General features: G+C 37.4%; 1 protein-coding gene across 5 annotated transcripts in view; it reads right to left on the reverse strand.

Moving 5' to 3' along the window:
- IMMP1L (inner mitochondrial membrane peptidase subunit 1) overlaps positions 1 to 18620 on the reverse strand; it is a 114348-nt gene that overhangs the window by 16469 nt on the left and 79259 nt on the right. For 4 of the 5 annotated variants that reach the window (XM_074230424.1, XM_074230425.1, XM_074230426.1 and 1 more), the window contains 3 exons: positions 13455 to 13588; positions 6819 to 6907; positions 4689 to 4815 (listed from right to left, as the gene is read on the reverse strand). In XM_074230424.1, coding sequence (XP_074086525.1) covers positions 4689 to 4815; positions 6819 to 6907; positions 13455 to 13559 — 321 coding nt within the window. In that variant the 5' untranslated portion in view covers positions 13560 to 13588. The remainder of the gene's footprint in view (positions 1 to 4688; positions 4816 to 6818; positions 6908 to 13454; positions 13589 to 18620) is intronic. The other variant, XM_074230427.1, reaches the window with a different exon arrangement.

Genomic DNA, 18620 nt, shown 5'->3' on the forward strand with positions numbered 1-18620 from the left:
ATGAAATGGAAATTTAGTTTCAAACAGAATCCCAATTCTGTGCTTTGCTCTTTGAATAAAAATACATTCTTTCTCTTCCTTCTCTCTCTTCCCTTCCTCCCTCCCACAGCACCCCCATCTCCTCTGTCTCGCCTCTCTTGAAAATTAAAAGAAAAAAAAGGAAAGTCTGCTAAGGATAATACAACTATTGTCAGCCTGCTGCTCATATTTCTAGCTTCTGAATGAATGAATGACAAAGCCTTTCTGAAGTGCTTCCTATGTGCTAAGCCCAGGGAATATGAATATTAAAGCAAGGACAATCCCCTGCCTTCAAGAAGCTTATGTTTTTAATGGGAAACAACCAATTTAGGGAAATATCAGCCAGAAAGGATATTCTAGTTTGAAAAGTGAGAAGGAAGGGGAGGGGAGCAAAGAGAGAAGGCTGAGAGAACAGGGGACATGTGGGGCTGGAGGAGGGGACTCTAAGGTAGGTGCTAGTCTGTTCCATGGGTACCCCTGTGCCACCTGGAGAACCCCAGGCCCTATGGTCCAGCAGAGGCACCACCAGGTCCAAGAATCCATAGGGGTTCAGAATTGCTGGAGACCAAGGAGATTGTGGGAACACCACGACTCAGCAGAGCCCATAAGAAGCCCACCCCCTGTTCCTGAGTAGCCTCTGTCACCCCAATATCGTTTATGTTGCCCCTAGGTGGGGAGGCAGCGGCACAAGTAAAAATCCAAATTCAAGACTCTAGTTTTCCTAATGGCCCAAGCTTGAACTTTCTCCCCATGCTAGTCTGGAGCAGTCACAGCTAAGGAGGGTCAGTCCAGGTCTATGACAACCTATCTGCAACTTTTGGCTCCCGGTGGCAGCCCTTGGGTGCTGTGCTGGCTGTGGGCCAGAACAGCCTGGACAGACTAGTCTCAGCACCCCAGGGATCCTGTCAAGTGTTTTATATTTCATATCCTATGTTAGCTTGTGGACATCCCTACCTAATAACTAAATCAAAGGTGTTTTAACTTGCCCACAGATTAAATTTTTACAAATCAGGGGCGGCTAGGTGGCGCAGTGGATAAAGCATTGAGTACCTGGGTTCAAATCCAGTCTCAGACACTTACTAAAGCTGTGTGGCCTTGGGCAAGCCACTTAATCCCATTTGCCTTGCAAAAAAAAATGTATACAAATCAGAGAAATACCAATCTCTATTAAGTAATTTCTTTTTTTTTTGTTAAGTTTGATATTTCAAATTAAGCAACTTCACCACAAAATACTGACTTCTAGGTGAAGGCTGGAGAGTTTTTCTAGAATAGGAAGGCAAGTGAGATAAAGTACTCAGACTAGTAAGTTTGTTCTTAAATAATCTCAAATTCAGCTCACAGTTCACTAGCCAACCAACTGAAAGAACTGCTCTTAGCCCATAGAAACCTATGGAAAGCATGGCAATAACAACCTTCTGGGGAATACCTTGTTTCCAAAACCTTAATGTAAAATATAAATCATGGTTTCTATGTGGCAGAAACTTCTCCACTCAACTTCCCAAACAAAAAAACCTGCTGCTTTCCTGAGCCACTGGAATGAGTAAAATGGTTCTTTTGCTCCTTAGAAGGGATCTGTTTATGTTATTTTTTGCCAGCCAGTGAACAAAGCTATCTCTTTCATATGCTAAACTGTCTATTTGCGGTTCCAGACAACAGTGTGTTGCTATTTCATTTTCTGAACTGGCTACCAACAAGAAAGGACATTGTATCCAACCATATTTAATGCTCAAACTCATTGTAGTTTTGTGATATTTCATGAACATCAAGCAGATTTCCAGCACAATCAACAGCTGAATAATATCTCAATCTTATAAGCAACAATGGCTTACAAAGAATTTGGACTAGAAAAGAAGAGAGATCATTTTAATGAAAGAGGGCACCAGTGTTAGTTTGAGATAGCTAAACGATGCTTACTCCAAGGAGGTGGACCATGAAGCATTTTGGACATTTCTTCAGAGAGTTCCAAACTTGGATGAACCATTTGTATAAACTGACTTGATTAATAAAACCCATTTGCTGAATTACAAGAGGTACACTATGAACTTCTATAGCTTCACTAGGCCAGATTGGAAAACATGAAGAAAAGACTTGGAGATCATAGACTTTTCTTTCAGAAGCAATATTAATATCTGATCATCAAATACCATACTTCCTCCTTTAATTAGAACATTCCTCCATTTAAAAAAGCAAACTTTGAGAAATTGCTAGAACAATTAGACAATTAAAATATAGGCTATCTCATTTAGATTCATAAATATGCCAGAGCCCATGAAGGGACTGGCAAACAATGAACTACTTTAGACAAGATTAAAAAACATGACACTCCAAAGAATGGTTTAGCAGTTGTTTTTAAGAGAGTAACCTATAAAACATTAATTGATGATTGTTCAAATATTAGAGATCAATAATTTTCCATTAAGAAATTAAATACTCAGGAAGTATATAATGAACTCAATGTAAGCACTAATTTTTACTCTTTAAACATCTTATGATTGAGTATTTCCCATCTGCCTAATCAGTTCCCTTCTGTCATTCAAAATAATTTAAATCAATCTTTCCTTAGTAAGTCTTGTCTGGTTAGTAGCAATGCATGCTTTTAACTGAGCCCCGTAGTCCTGCTAATGCTCCTCTAATAACAGCTCGAGAGAAAAAAAAAAACCCTAAAGTAAACATGAATAAAAGTAGTTTTAGATTGCCTGTATTGATTTTCTAGTGTTAAAGTTCATAGATGGCACCTAACTCAACTAAAATGAGCTTTGGGAATGGAAAGTGGTCCATGAAATGGTGGCAGAGGCACATAATGCTAAATATCACATTTAGAGAAATCCAAAATTTTTTTAGAAGATAAAAATGACTTGAAGTAAGGATATTCCCCCTCTTTAAGAGGTCTTCTGCTGTCTTAGCAGAGCAGTCTCTCATTTACAAGAATTTAGAATATACAGTAACAGGCTCTTAAAATGACTTTGTCAGGTCTAGGATCTCAATCCCATGCATACAAACAACTCTTCTATAGCTGATGGTTTAGTTTCTCTGGGGCCCTGAGAAGTTAAGTTAGGTGGGCTTGCCCAGAATGACAGTTGAGTATTAAAGAGACATTCATACAGATCAAAATTAAATATAAGGATGAAGGTAATCTAGTCATACAAATCCTGACCTCAGAAGGTGCTTACAAGACCAAAGTCAGTTACGGGAGATGTGAACTCTTTAATCCGTCATTTCCCATGTTGGCCTACTTGGCTTCTGAAACAAGAGGCTCCAGCCCCTGGTCCCAGGCCCCAGTAGAGGCTGTCACTAGGCCTGCAGTACTCCCCTTCCTCTCCATCTCCACTGGGGTGAACCTCAGGCTTCCCTTTAGCCTCAGCTCCAAAATCTGCTAGAGGAGGAGGCCTTTGCTGGTGCCCACTCTCTATCCACAGACAGGTGGTCTCTGTTCAATGTAGCTCACTCACTGGATCCTCGGCACTCAGGCATAAGTGAACCATGTACCAGGCCAGATCCAGAAGGTCTTCAGAAGTACATGCTGACTGGCTCACTGAAGACATTTAAAATGCCAAAGGAATTCTGTATATTATTGCTGCTGTAAGCTGCTTCATGCTAGAGTGTGCTCGTGTGAATGCCCCTTATGCTCTAGTCAGTCTTCTAAAGTGCTACGGCTAGAACCTAGACAGCTGGAGGAAGGTGCTAATGAGGGGGTCACATCACTGATACGACATTTCTAGAGTACCTACTATATTACGTACAAGACATTTTCCCCTTCCTTCGTTTGCATTGTGGTATCTGCCATTACCCTTAGCTTCCAATATTGTAAATAAGTAGGAGACAGAAAGTGAGTGATTATCCTACTTATAAGATAAATGAATGGACTGCATGAAACTGATAACAAACATACCAGGCATAGGATGGCCAAGTTAAAACTTTATTTTTTTTTTTAGGTTTTTGCAAGACAATGGGGTTAAGTGGCTTGGCCAAGGCCACACAGCTAGGTCATTATTAAGTGTCTGAGGCTGGATTTGAACCCAGGTACTCCTGACTCCAGGGCCAGTGCCACCTAGCTGCCCTGAGTTAAAACTTTAAAGAAATACAATTTGGGTTCACAAGTGAAACTGATCAGAGTTATACAAACTATTTGAAAAAAAATTCCCTTTATGACACAAATGTGGAGCTGATAGCTAAACTAGGATGAACCAACACAGAGGGGAAAAAAAAACAAGAGACCAATTTCCCTAATAAATATTGTTTTAAATATAATATTAAGAAAGATATTATAACAATATATCACAAGGATCATACTCTATGACCAGGTAAGATTTATATTAAAAAACACAGGACTGGTTCAATGTTAGAACTATCAGCATAATTGACCATATCAATTAAAAAACCAACAAAAATCATATAATTTCCTCAAAAGGTACAGAAAAAGCTTTTGGCAAAAAAAAAAATACCCATTCCTATTTAAGCACACACACACACACACACACACACACACACACACACACACACACACACAAAATTCCAAAGAACATAAGAATGGAGCTTTTCTTAGAATAATATGTAATATCTATATAAAACCATCAGCAAGCATTATTTGAAATGGAGGATAAGCCAGAAGCCTTCTCAATAAGATCAGGAATAAATAAATGATGAAACACAATGTAGAACACATTACTTACATAACTGTGACTCTTAAGGTAATCTGATGGGCTGTGGGTGAAAACTTTATCTCCTTCCAAACCAATTACTCTTTTACAAATATTCGATTTAGGGTCACTTGGGCTTTTGGCAATTATAATATCACCCCTAAAAGGAAAAATTAAGAAAAATTTTAAGATGCTTATCAAATATTATTTATGAGACATATATTCATGTAATACATTTATTTAGTACTTTAAAGTTTATTATAATAATCACTAGCATTTATGGAATGAAGGTTTGCAAAGCTCTTAGCAAATATTACTTCATTTGATTTTCACAAATGGGAGGTAAATATTGTTATTATCCATATTTTAGAATTAAAGAAACTGAAGGAGCCTGTGATTAAATGACTTGCCCAGGGTCATAAAACTAGTAAGTATCTGAGTCCAAATTCAAAGGCAGCTCTTCCTGATTTCAGGTTCAATGCTTTAACCACTATACCAACCAGTTTTCATTTGATCATTATAAACCCCATTTTGGGAGATAAGCAAATACTATTTTTCCCTTTTTACCAATCAAGACACTGAGATTCAGAGGAAAAATGACACTCCAGGAACACATGTCCAATAAATGGCAGAGTTAAGACTAGAAACCAAGTCTTCTCACTTCTAATCCAATGTTCTTTCTACTACCCCAGATGTACTAATGTAGTCGCATATTTAAAAGTCAGAAGTCAACGATTGATGTGATAGCAGATATAACTAGAACCTCTGACTTCTGTGAGTTCTAGGATCTATTTCCCCCCACTTATGGGAGCTGCTACCTGCATACTAATCTTCAAAACTAAACCACAAAAAAAGAACCTGCTATAAACTATAAACCTCTCAAAATTAACTATGTAAAATTAATCATGCTATTATCTAGTAAACTATTATTTCTTTGAATTGACAGAATAATTACAGGGATCAGTCATACCTTCAAAGAAGTCAAAGACAGTGTCCTTAGTATTGATGAATGACCAGGTATTTTTACAAGACAGGCCAACATTTAATTCCATTCATCAGAGAATGAAATAATATTGTATTTAAAGTCAATTAAATTTTTTTTTTTACTTAGTGTCTTCTATGTACCTTCCAGTTAAAAGATTCTCTGGCATATTCCCTGCCTACAAGAAGTGTACAAATTTGTAGGGGAGAGAAATATGAGAAAAAAAATTTGAACATAATAAAAGGAGAGAATACTTTAAATACTTAAGTTTTAGGACAGGCAGCATTATACCATATTTAAAACAACAAAATTATTATTGCTGACAAGTAGCATGGGGTAAAGGGTGAAATAAGGCCTTGAAATCAGAAGTTTGGGGCCTGAATTATATCTTAGTATTCAGCTAAGGATCATCAAAAGAATGTTGTTGAATTTCTGTCTTGATTTTGGCTTTTTAAAAATGAAGATAATAATAATAATTGCAGTATTTATTTCATAAATTCATGAGAACCAAGTGAGTACGGCAAGCACTTTGAAAATCTTAAAGCATTATAAAAATTTATCATTTCCCTCTTCAGTATGGGAGATCATGAGTGAGAGATAGCATGTGAGGTGGAGATAGAAGGGTCAGGGTAAGAGTTACCCAGGTGAAAAAGAGGGAACACACAAAGAACAGTAAGTGTATACACAGATGTGATTTATCTATACATACACACAGACAATATATAAAATACTGACCTATATAAAACACACATATATATGCAGTGTGTGTGTGTGTGTGTGTGTGTGTGTATATATGTATATATATGAGAACACACACATATATAATACTGACTCCCTATCACACAATTGAATTCTCTGCTGTCATCAGAAATTCATATTCTCTCTCTGAAATTCCTGTGCTAAAAAAATAAAAGTTCAAGGAAACCACTAACATAAAAATAAAAAGATCTTGAGAATTATATGGGGAAACCTACAATTGTTGTGGACCACAGCATAAGACATTCATATTTTTTCAAGGGAAACATTCTTGAAACAGAAGCCAGATAGTCATTTTCTGGGGATGGGATAAAAGAGGTCCATGCTTTGGATGAAGGAAGTCTAAATGAGCATGCTGATTCTCCTTTTTTAAATTAATAATCTTTGGAAATTTCTCATTTCAAAATTCTATGAATGAAATTTACCTTTGGATAGTATAAAAATGTCGGCTTAGATTTTCTGCAAAGACAATGTCAGAATTCTGGATTGTAGGCTCCATTGATGGTCCAGAGCACTATGAAAAGATAATTTTATAATTAGAAAACATTTATGTGACAAAAATTATGAAGTTTTAAAGAAGCCCTACCCCAAAATCTCATTTTTCATGATTTTAAAATAAAATCATTCTTCTGATAACACATGGATGCATACTCATAATTCAATTCAGCAAACATCCATTGTGTTGGCCACTGGGGATACAGAGACAAAAAAATGACAGCGCCTAATCTCAAGCAGATTCCTTTCTATTGGAGGAAACAAGCTCTACAGGCAAATGAATACAAAATAATTTACAGAAGAGAAACTAAAAGAATGGCTTCATCTAGGACAGAGGTGGGGAATCTTTTTTCTGCCCAGGGCCATTTGGCTAGTTATAACATCATTTGCAGACTATATTTGGTCAAACATTTAATTACTTCATCCCTAAAAAGTCACTAGATTGACTGAATTTTGAGTTCTCATCTGCAGTTGTCTTGACAATGCTAGACAACAGCTCTTGGGCCAGAGGTTTCCTGTTCTTGACCTAGGAAGTGGCATATAATTTGGGTTCTGATGGAACTGAGGAATTTTCGGGGGTAAAAGTAAAAAAATGACTGGGAGATGGACTGTGTAAAAGCACAGGGGGATTAGGAAAGAGTCTGTGAAACAGACCAGGTTAGCTGGACTGCGGTGAATGAAATTAATATATACCATTTCTAGAAAGGCTGGCAGGATCCAGATTTTGAATGTTTTTTACATATAGAAGTCTACATTTTTAAACTAGAAGCAACAGGGAATTCCTGGTGTTTTCTGAGAAGGAGTAGGACAAGGCCAGATCTGTGCTTTAGGAATGTCCACTCCAGAAGCTCCGTGGAAGATGGACTCCAAAGGGAAGGACATCAAAAAGGAGGCCTTGCAATAAACCAGACAATAGGAAATAAGGCCCTGAATTGGGGTATTGGCTGAATGGAAAAGGGAACAGATAAGAATTTTATAATCTACTAGATCAAAAGCAATAAACACATGCAAAACAATCTGTAATCTCACTAATGTATATGTTCTTAAGTACTCAAAAAATTAAATTCACCCATGCCTGTCCTTCTGTGTGACCTATATTCAAATTTAGCCAAGGTTCATTGCAGAGGGTCACTCACTATCCTTTCTTCTGATATCATAGGAATACCAGTAGTATGTAAGAGATGTTCTCATTCTTGCTTAGGATGATCCCATTGTCTTTAGTGATCATGTATTTATTTAAAAACACTGTCTACTTCTCTTTTCATGGATCCTTGTGCTTCAACCTGCTCCCCTTGGCCATGGGTTTGTAAATTGCCTCGGTATGATTCACTTAGTTCTTAAAGACTGTGGTATTCTATGATTTCCAGTTATGCAATGACAGAGGGATCACATTAGTATTAAAAAAAGAGAAGCTTTGGTTTTTAGCTTTTTGTTTTTTAGCTTTATCTTACTGTTCTATTCATTCTAGGTTCAACTTATTAAACTTTTGGAGTATCTAAAACCACAGGATCAGGATCATAGATTTGGAATTGGAAGGAATTTTAGGTATGTGATACTAATGGACAAGACCCATTGCAGGGCAATGGAAACAAAAAGACATAAGTGATGTGCTTTGATTTTTCCTTAGAAGCTGGAGAACTATTGACTGAATGGGGAAGGGAAGCATCTGTGTCCCAGATGGAGTACTAAGAGTTTTAGAGATAATAGTACTTGGGTATGTATCTCTTCCTAGAGGCTTGCAATATCCTGGACTCAATGCAACAAGCTTTGAAAAGTAATGCTCTTTGACCCGGACTTCTGTGCTCGATCTCTTCCATTAAAAGGACAAACCCTTTGGGGTTAAGACATAATATCAAAAAGTTATGCTCTATCTTTTCCAGAATCACAAATAAACATTGTTCAATCACTCTGTGACCACACAGGTATGGTGTGAATATCACTTAAAAAAAAAGTCCATTTGTTTCTTACTCATAATTAGTTAAATCAATTATCATTTATTAAGTGCCTCTTAGGCACCAAGCACCTGCTAATCAATCACTGGAGACAAGAGGCAGACAATCCATGCCCTATAAGAGCTCACAAATGAATGGCAGACAATAAGCAAATATCTACAAATAACCTAAACGGGGCAGCTAGGTGGTGTGATGGATACAGCACCGGCCTTGGAGTCAGGAGTACCTGGGTTCAAATCTGGTCTCAGACACTTAATAATTACCTAGCTGTGTGGCCTTGGGCAAGCCACTTAACCCCACTGCCTTGAAAAAAATCTAAAAACAAACAAAAAAACCCCAAATAAGCTAAGCAGAATAAATAACAAAATATGAAGGGTTGGCAAAAGTTTCAGAGAGCCTCATTGAGGATGTTTCCAGTACATGCATGGGCAATTCTCATAAAAATCCTGTATAGATATGAAAGCAGAACTACAGGCAAATAGTTGATATAACTTTTGGTCACTTTTGGGAATGGGAAGGATTAAGAATGTCTGAGGGGTTTTTTTTTCCATTCATTCTGTAATTTCTCCTTCTTCAGATAACTTGCAAACAGGTCCCTCACTCTCCCTGCCTCTTCAAACCCTTGGTCTAACTAGTCCTAAGGTTTTCTTTTGGTGCTATTTCTAAGTCTACAGGTAGAAGCTCTAGAAATGTGCTGGCAGACCAGGAGAGGAATAAGCATTTATCTAGTGCCTACTGAATGCCTGGTCCTCTGCCAACTGCTCTGTAAACATCATCTTCTTTCCTCTTCGCAGCCACTGTGGAGAGAGGCACTGGTATGATTCGTTTTATTGTGGAAGAAGCCGAAGCAAACAGATTAAATGCACTGCCCCGGGTCATCCAGTACTCTTCCCGCTGTGAAAAATAACTGCCTCTTATTTCCTCTTGTTCCACAGTCCCTGATAGTGAAAAAATTGTTTAAAAAATGTGTGTATCTCTTTTAGTTTTGGGGGTTTATTGTCCTCCTTCTATATTTGTGCTTAAATGCCATTGTGGAAAGTTTTATTTTTTTCTCCTGCCACAAATTCTTTACATTGGTTTTATACTCTATTTTTTTGTTTTAAGAAGTAATATTAATAATAAGTAATATTTAAGAAGTAATATTATTTCCAATTTTCCATCACTGATCTCTAAAGATTTTACAAGTGATATATTCTGAAACAGAGAATCAACCCTTCATCAAAAATGAAGTTTTGTCCATTTTTTAATATTTAATTAATTTCACTTTGCTGTAGGATGCTATTTGGTACTGCCCAGAGCCTCTCAGTTCTTCTCTTCAATTGTTATATCATAAGAAATTGCAAATATGAAGAATTCAGAGACACCTGAAATTGATGTAGACCTAAATAAGCAGAATTAGGAAAATAATTTATGCAATGTCCACAAAAATATAAAAAAAATGCCAAAAGGCTTTTTTCTTCAGATCAATGTAGTGAGCAGCTACATATTCAGAGAATTTGATGGTGAAGCATCTAATAGCCAAGAGGGAGTAGAATATTGTGTAACAATCATCAGTTATCAAAGCATTTGTTGATAAAATGTGGAGATATTGAATTCCTAAAGTTTCTTTACCTCTTGCTCCTTTAAAATGAATGTTAGTACATAAGCTACAATGAATTTCATGGAGGTGTTTTTGCAAATGCTTATCATGAACATTACCAATTTGAGATAACAAAATATCCCCATAAAATTGTTTCTTGCCATTTTTGGAGCATACCATAAAAATTCTTATTTTTCTTCTGCAAACCATCCTCCCATTAGGTACAACATCTATTGGCCACTGGACAAAGAATGGAACACCAATGACAAAGGTGAAGCCTTTGTGATCTTTAATACTCTGGCCCCCTTTCCACTACATACATAGCCGTTATAACAGCAAGAATGGAAGGTCATGGGCCCTTCTCATATTTTTCTTTCTATCCTGGGTTACTATGACCAGAAACTTCACAATGAGGCCCATTAAACAGAGGATGAGCTTCTCTGAACTAAGTTCCTCAGAAAGCAGAATTAGTCTGGTGTCTGGACTATCCATAGATAAGTAAACATGAAGAACCCATAAATTATAAAAAGTAATTTCAAGAAGTAAAGAACACTAACAACCAAGGGAATCATAAAAGGCCCTGTGAAGGAGGTAGCACATGAACTAAGTTTTGAAGGAAGGGATTTAAAGAGGTGGAAGATGATAGAAGATGATAGAGTTTGTTCCAGATATGGAAAATAATGTCCAGTTAAAAGCTGGTTTGACTGGAATGGAGAATAATATGAAATAAAATTGAAAGATAGAGCAGATTATGAAGGGGTTTAACTTTTTTTTGGCTTTGGTTTTTGCAAGGCAATGGGGTTAAGTGACTTGTCCAAGGTCACACAGCTAAGTATTAAGTGTCTGAGGCCATATTTGAATTCAGGTCCTTCTGACTCTAGGGACAGCACTCTGCTATACCACCTAGCTGCCCCTATGAAAGGGTTTAAAAACCAGACTAAGGATTTTTTTTTTAATCATAAAACAAATATGCAGATACTGGGGATTCTTTATAAGAGAATCATATGGTTAGATCTATGTTTTAAAAATATCAACTTGTCCACTATGAGTAAGATGGATTGTATAAAAGAAAGCCTGGAACAAGAATGCCAATTTGAGGGCTATTGTGTGTGTGTGTGTGTGTGTGTGTGTGTGTGTGTGTGTGTGTGTATGTATGTATATTTAGTCTTTAGAGAATATATTTAGATTTGTAAAAACTGACAGGATCATGGAGAAAGAGTGTAGAGAGAAAAGAGCCAAAAACAGAACCTCTGGAGATGGAAAAATTCAACAGGCAAAAACAGAAGGATGATTCTGCAAGGAAGTTTAAGTACAGATAAAGTAGGAGAATAACTCAGAGATCAGTGTCAGAGAAGTCTAGGGAGGAGAAGGTATTTGGGAGAAAGAAGGGACAACAATCTCAAGCTATAGAGAGGTCATGTAAGATAGGGCTAAGAAAAGAATGCAGAACAATTAAAAATTCCTTAATTTTGGAAAGGTCAGTTCAGCTGAGTGATAGAGGAAAATGCTAGATTACCAGGAACTGAAAAGTAAGTAAATGATGAGGTACAGCAGGATTAGGTGAATGTTTTTAAAGGATAAAAAGATTCTTAGACAGATTGTAGGTAGGAAGAAAGGCATTATTAAAATAAAAATTACTGAAAATTACAGGTGAGGAAATGGTATAAAAGACCAGGAAGAGGAGCTGGCTTCTGTGCATCAAAAAGTGAAACGCAGAAGGAGAGACTAGGAAATGATGAAAAGGTCATTTGAGATATAAAACATGGGAGAAAAAGAAGATCAGGATGGGTGGTTTCTTTTCTCAATAAAGTAGGAAATAAGGATAAGAAGGAGAATAGGCTTTCAGCGAGAGGAAGTTTGGAACAACTTCAGTCAATCAGAAAAGAGAAGAAATTTGACCCCTGGAAGCTGAGATTTACTAATAGAAATCTGTGGTGAACCTAATCAACATGGTTTTGTGACTTTTTTCAGTATATGAATGGGGAGAAGGTGAATATTCAGAGGTGATACCCAAGGACTGCTATTTAACAAATTATGTTTGGTAAAAGGAGAAAGGGCAAAGATGATAAAGGGGAGAATAGTGTTAATGGGTAGTATGGTGTTGAAATGGTCACTCTTAGAATCAAGATGATGAAAAGAGGAACAGAGTAAAGTTAATGTACCAAGAGAACAAAAAGGGGTAGAATGATTGGAGGTCATAGTGGGGATAAGATATAGGTTGAGGAGCAAAGCAGAGAAAAAGATGGAAAGACTGGAGATTGTGATCAAAGAGAATTTTAAAATTCAGTGTCATGGAAGCAGAGTAGTTAATAGTGTTGGTAAGAACAAAGATAAGATCATCTTCATGTGTGGCTGAGATAAAGTAAAAGTTCCCATCATAGATATTGGGAAATTGATGAACTAGAAGTACACCAGAATGTTCAAGGGAACATCAATACATTAGATCTTTCTTTTGGGAACAGGGGAGCAATTGGGATAAGGAGAAATATGCTGAGCCAGGTACTAAACCATTTGAAAAATGGCTTCTACCTAGAAGTGGATTAAAGGTTTCACAAAATGAATAAAGATGGATGTATTAACAAATCTGAAAGAAGCTGCTCATTAATGGTGGTAATGTGTGGTGCTATAGTGGGAGTAAAATACTCACCTGTTCATTTCTTTGTTAGAAATGTTAGAAAATTTAAGTTTGATCAATCCACCTGGTTTTTGAGGCAAACCATCAGTATTGGGAACATGACCCTAACTTTATAACAATTCTAGCCAATGTAATCATGCCCTCTTGCAACAGACATAACTTATACCTGTCAGAAATAAAATACAAAGCTTAATGGATGATGGAGCTAAATACGGAAATTTTATTTTTTTAAATGTCAATTAAAATTATAGTCATAAACTTTTTCTGATCCTAGAATTGAAAGATATTTTGTATTTCAAACTGAATATTTTGACCAACTAGGGAGAACCTATAAAAACAGATCTTTTAACAAAACTTAAATGTTTATCAGTGTGACTGTTATTGAATTTTCAAAACTTACCATGACAACACCACCAACGTATTCAAAGGCACAATGAGCTATACAGCCATACTGAAGAGTATAGCCAAAGAGTCGAAAGGTTTTTCCCAGAATACTTCGAAGCATAGTTCTATGCAGTCTTGGACGCCACCAACCTGATAATAATTTTTTAAAGTTTAAAATTCACTTAATTTAGATTTTAAAAGATTTAAAAATCATTTTCAACATGTTACATTAAAAAATCGTACCTTATATACTTGACATGAAAGGCTCTGGGAAAGTATAAGGCTCATGTTTATAGGTGATATGTAGTTCACTATGCTAGAATATACTACTAAGGTGGTTATTCAAGAGGTTCAAATGAGATGGCAAATATGGAAGCGTGTATAAAAGTATAAAGCACTATATCAAATTATGGCATTCTATTCCTTGATTCTTTGGAACATTTCTTAACCCTTTTTCTGTCCCTCCCTTTTTCTTCCACTGCTATAGCTCCTGCATTAGCTATAGCTCAGATTAGAACACCACCCCACCATTATGCTTTTTTACTCTAAACTATCCTACACATGCCCACCAGACTGTTCTAGAATACCACTGTCAGCAAGCCAATTCTCCTGCTCCAAAAGTAGTTTCTCAAAAATCTTTGGAATCAAATCCCAATTCCAGTCTGACATTCAAAGCTCTCTAGGATGTGGATGGACCTAACCTATCTTCTCAGTGATAACTCATAAGAATGACTTGTTGTTCATGCCTTTCCCAGGGAATGATTTACTTTGTACAGATCTTGTACAAATCTTTACATAGAAACATGGTCTTCCCTGTTAAAAATAGAAGTTTCTTGGAGTAGTCTTTGTATCTTTACCACTTAGTAGGGCCTGGCACAATGGAAAGGCTTAATAATTGTCTTCTTACCAGCTAATTGCTAGTAGAGATACTGATGACTTTTCCCCATGAATATAGCACCTTGCCATCTCTAAAAGGTGTTTTAAGGTCCAACTCAATCTATAAAATTTTGCAAGATTTTGTTACTATTGGGATGAAACATGCTCTCTCTCTCTCTCTCCCTCTCTCTGTCTCTCTCTCCCTCTCTCTGTATGTGTGTGTACATTTATCTATACATATTTATATATCTACATATAAACATGTCTATCTAGAGGAGTTATTATTGGTCCATCTTTTGAATACTGCCTATAACACTTAATTGGTACTTATAATACATTGTCTTGATCTATTTTTTGTGTGTTCTCATCCCCAAATGACCTGCAAGCCCCTTCATAGGATCAATTTTTAAACATTGAGCTCAGATTCCATGTTTCATACTTTTTTTTTTAGGTTTTTGCAAGGCAAATGAGGTTAAGTGGCTTACCCAAGGCCACACAGCTAGGTAATTATTAAGTGTCTGAGACCGGATTTGAACCCAGGTACTCCTGACTCCAGGGCTGGTGCTTTATCCACTATGCCACCTAGCCACCCCTTTGTTTCATACTTCTTTGCAACCAATACACTCCACTGTACATTTGAAGCATTTAACATTTATTCTAAGGGATACTTATCAACAAGATTGTTAAGTTTTCAACTTCTTTTCAGTCAAGGGTGAGACCTAATGTTGCCTATTTATAACTCAGGATTCCCTACTGGAAAGTGGTCCTACCAATCCACACCAGTGGTCTAGTTCTGTACATGTTCAGTTCAATACCCAAATTACAAAGGTCAGCTAGGTGGTACAGTGGATAGCTCACTGGCCTTGGAGTCAGGAGAACAAGAGTTCAAATCCAGCCTCAGACACCTGACACTTACTAGTTGTGTGATCTTGGGTGAATCACTTAATCCTGATTGCCTGGCATCCAGGGCCATCTCCAGTGGTCCTGATTGGTATTCTGGTCACTGGATCCAGATGACTGGAAGAGATTACTGACCCTATATTCAAACTGCTTAATTATAAAATGAGGGGGTAGGCTAGATAGATCCTAAGGTCCCTTCTAGGTCTAAGGCTTCAAATTTCATTTAAAAAGCTAGCATTTATATATAGATTTGAGGTTTGTAAAGCACATATATCTTAAGTATCACATTTGATCTCTCAATGGTGAGACAGGTGAGACAAAATATTACTATTCTCATTTTACATGAGGAAACTCAGACAGACAAGTTAAATGACTTATATAGGGTCATACAACTCAAAAGAGTCTGTGGTAGGATTTAAACTCAGGTCTTTCTGCCTCTAAGTTTCATCATTCCTTCTCCCTGTGTCACTCAACAACATCAGTAGGAAAAGTGTATTTAATCAGGAATCTCCTAGGGAAAATGTCAGTTCAAAAGGATTAATGAGAATTAAAGAAACTACTTAAAGCTGATAAAGGAAGATATTTGAGGCCATTTGGAAGATACTGGTATTCTTCAAAGTATGCAATATTGGGTATTTATTCTATCCTATTTTAAAATTGCTTGTGGAGTAGACAATAGAATAATAAAATAGTTGTCAAGGAATCAGACTTCTTTCTATTGGCCCAATTATATTGGAGTTCATCCTTAATCCATTTTTCCTTAACAGTTATTAAAAATCAGGGTCTCTGTGGGGAGATGGCCAGGTTGGAAAATTGTCGACTAATTCCATGAAGAAGAAAAGCAGCAACTCCCTATTGAGGGCAGTGGCTGTAAAAGAGGATGACTATGCAATTGCCACAGGACAGCTGGAGACCATCAGATGAACTGAAGGCCAATGAAGAAAGTCAAAGAGGAGCAAGACTGGTTAAGGGTTGATTTAGTTCTTTGCTTTCCCCTTATCAGAGAAAGAGGTAATCCCAGAAGCAGGGCTTTACTAGGGGTGAAGGGATGGGAGCAAGGATGGCTAAGGAGAGGAGAAAGAAGAAAGGTTCAGTTCTTACTGGGTTCTGTTTTCTCGGTCAAGGAGGATGGCCTTTGAGAGGTTGAAAATTAATTTAATTAAGCTAGAACAAAAATGGATCCAGCAGCTCATAGGAAATTCTAGTTACCCAGTCACAGAAAATGTATCCTGTGTATTAGTACTGAGCCAGTACTAATAATGTATCAATGAAAATGGAATGAGGAATTGTGGAGAAAAGCAAATGTTTCCATTTCAAATGAAATGGAAGAGAATTCAATCTGCAAATTATGAATCATGAGATTGAGTTTGATTCCTGAAAAAGTCAGAACTTATAAAAGGGATAGTTACTGAGTATCCATAAAAGGAAGATATGATCACAAAGAACCAATATGTCTTCATCAAAGAAGGATCATACCCAAATAACAATCAAATTCATTTGGAAGAATAAAAGATCTAAAGTTTCAAGAGAAATAATGAGAAAGAATGAATGGACATAATAAACATATCATTTGTGAATTACAAAGCAAAAAAGTATATTTGATAAAAGGATCATTAATAAGAATTAAAGAGTAATTGAGTAATTGAGGGGCAGTGGAGCCAAGATGGCAAAGGCAAGAATTCTCAGCAGCTCTCCCCCAAGACCACTCCAAACATTTTCAAATAATGACTCTAAACAAATTCTAAAGTGGTAGAACCCAAAAAAAGACTGAGAGAAAACAATTTTCTGACCGCAGACAACTTTGAAAATCTGTGGAAAGGGTCTGTTGAACCAAGGTTAGAAAGGGACACAGTGCAGCCTAGGCTGCTATAGTCAGAGGAGCAAACCGGCTCCAGAAACAGCCAGCAGGGCACCTGGCATACTGTCCATGGCAGTGGTAGTGGTTTCCAAACCTCTCAGCCCAGGGATTGCCAAGGATGCCTTGGAAGGGCAGTGGGAAAGCTCTGACATACCATAGTGAACACAGAGTCAGTCCAGGGCAGGCTTCAGAGGCAGCACCCCCACCCCCACCCCAGGACCAGGAGCAGGCATGGGAAGTTACCCAGCAGGGAGCCACCTGGCAGTTGCTTCCAGAGCCCTCAGAGCACTGATGATAAGGGGGACAAGGGAGATTGCAGGAGTATCTATGCTATCTTTGAGGCAGGTCACAGTCTGGGGCCCCATATTGCCCTCATGGGGCAGGGACCCTCCTCATGGCTCCAGGGCAGGGGAAGTGCTTGTGGTCATCCACAGACCAGAGAACAGGTAGAAGACCAATCAGAGTCTCTCATACAACCTTGCAAAAACCAGTTGCAAAAACCCTCAAAAGCTTGGGACAGTGTTTCATCCACCCTGGAAGCAGAACCCCACCTTAACAGAGTTAAAATCAAGTCACAGGCTGAGAAAATGAGCAAACAACAGAAGGAAAAGAATCTGCCCATAGAAAATTACTGTGGTCCCATGGAGGATCACTCAGAAGATGACCAAGTTAAAGCTTCTGCATCCAAAGCCTTCAAGAAAAGTATGAACTGGGCTCAGGTTATAGAAGAGCTCAAAAATGAATTTGAAAATCAAGTAAGGGAGGTAGAGGAAAAATTGGTGAGAGAAATTGGGGCAGTGTGGGAAAATCTCCAAAAGGCCAATGAGGAGAAGAAAGTCTTAAAAAACATTATTTGCCAGATGGAAAAGGAGATACAAAAGCTCTCTGTAGAAGACAACTCCTTCAAATGTAGAATGGAACTAAGAGAAGCTGATGACTTTGTGAGAAATCAAGAAACAACAAAACGAAACCAAAAGAATGAAAAACTAGGAGAAAATGTGAAATATCTCAATGGAAAAACAACTGACCTGGAAACAGATCAAGAAGAGATAATTTAAATGTTACTGAACTACTTGAAAGTCAACACCAGGAAAAGAACCTGATTTCATTTTTCAAGAAATTCTCCAGGAAAATTGTCCTGAGATCCTAGAAGCAGAGGGTAAACTAGAAATTGAGGGAATCCATCAATCTCCTTCTGAAAGAGATCCCAAAATAAAAATTACCAGGAATATTATAGCCAAATTCCAGAACTCCTAAGTCAGGAAGAAAATATTACAAGCAGTCGAGAGAGAGACAATTCAAATATCCTGGAGCTACAGTCAGGATTATACAGGATTTAGTAGCACCTACATTAAGGGCTCATAGGGCTTGGAATGTGATATTCTGGAAGGCAAAAGAGCTTGGATTAAAACCAAGAATCAACTACTCAAATATTCAAAGATAGTTTTCTTTTTTCTTTTTTGGGGGGAACTGGGAGGGTTATAAGGCAATGAGACTAAGTGATTCGCCCAAGGTCATATAGCTAGTAATTATTAAGTGTCTGAGGCC

Source organism: Macrotis lagotis, chromosome 3 (genome assembly GCF_037893015.1).
Source record: "Macrotis lagotis isolate mMagLag1 chromosome 3, bilby.v1.9.chrom.fasta, whole genome shotgun sequence".
Taxonomy (NCBI): domain Eukaryota; kingdom Metazoa; phylum Chordata; class Mammalia; order Peramelemorphia; family Peramelidae; genus Macrotis; species Macrotis lagotis.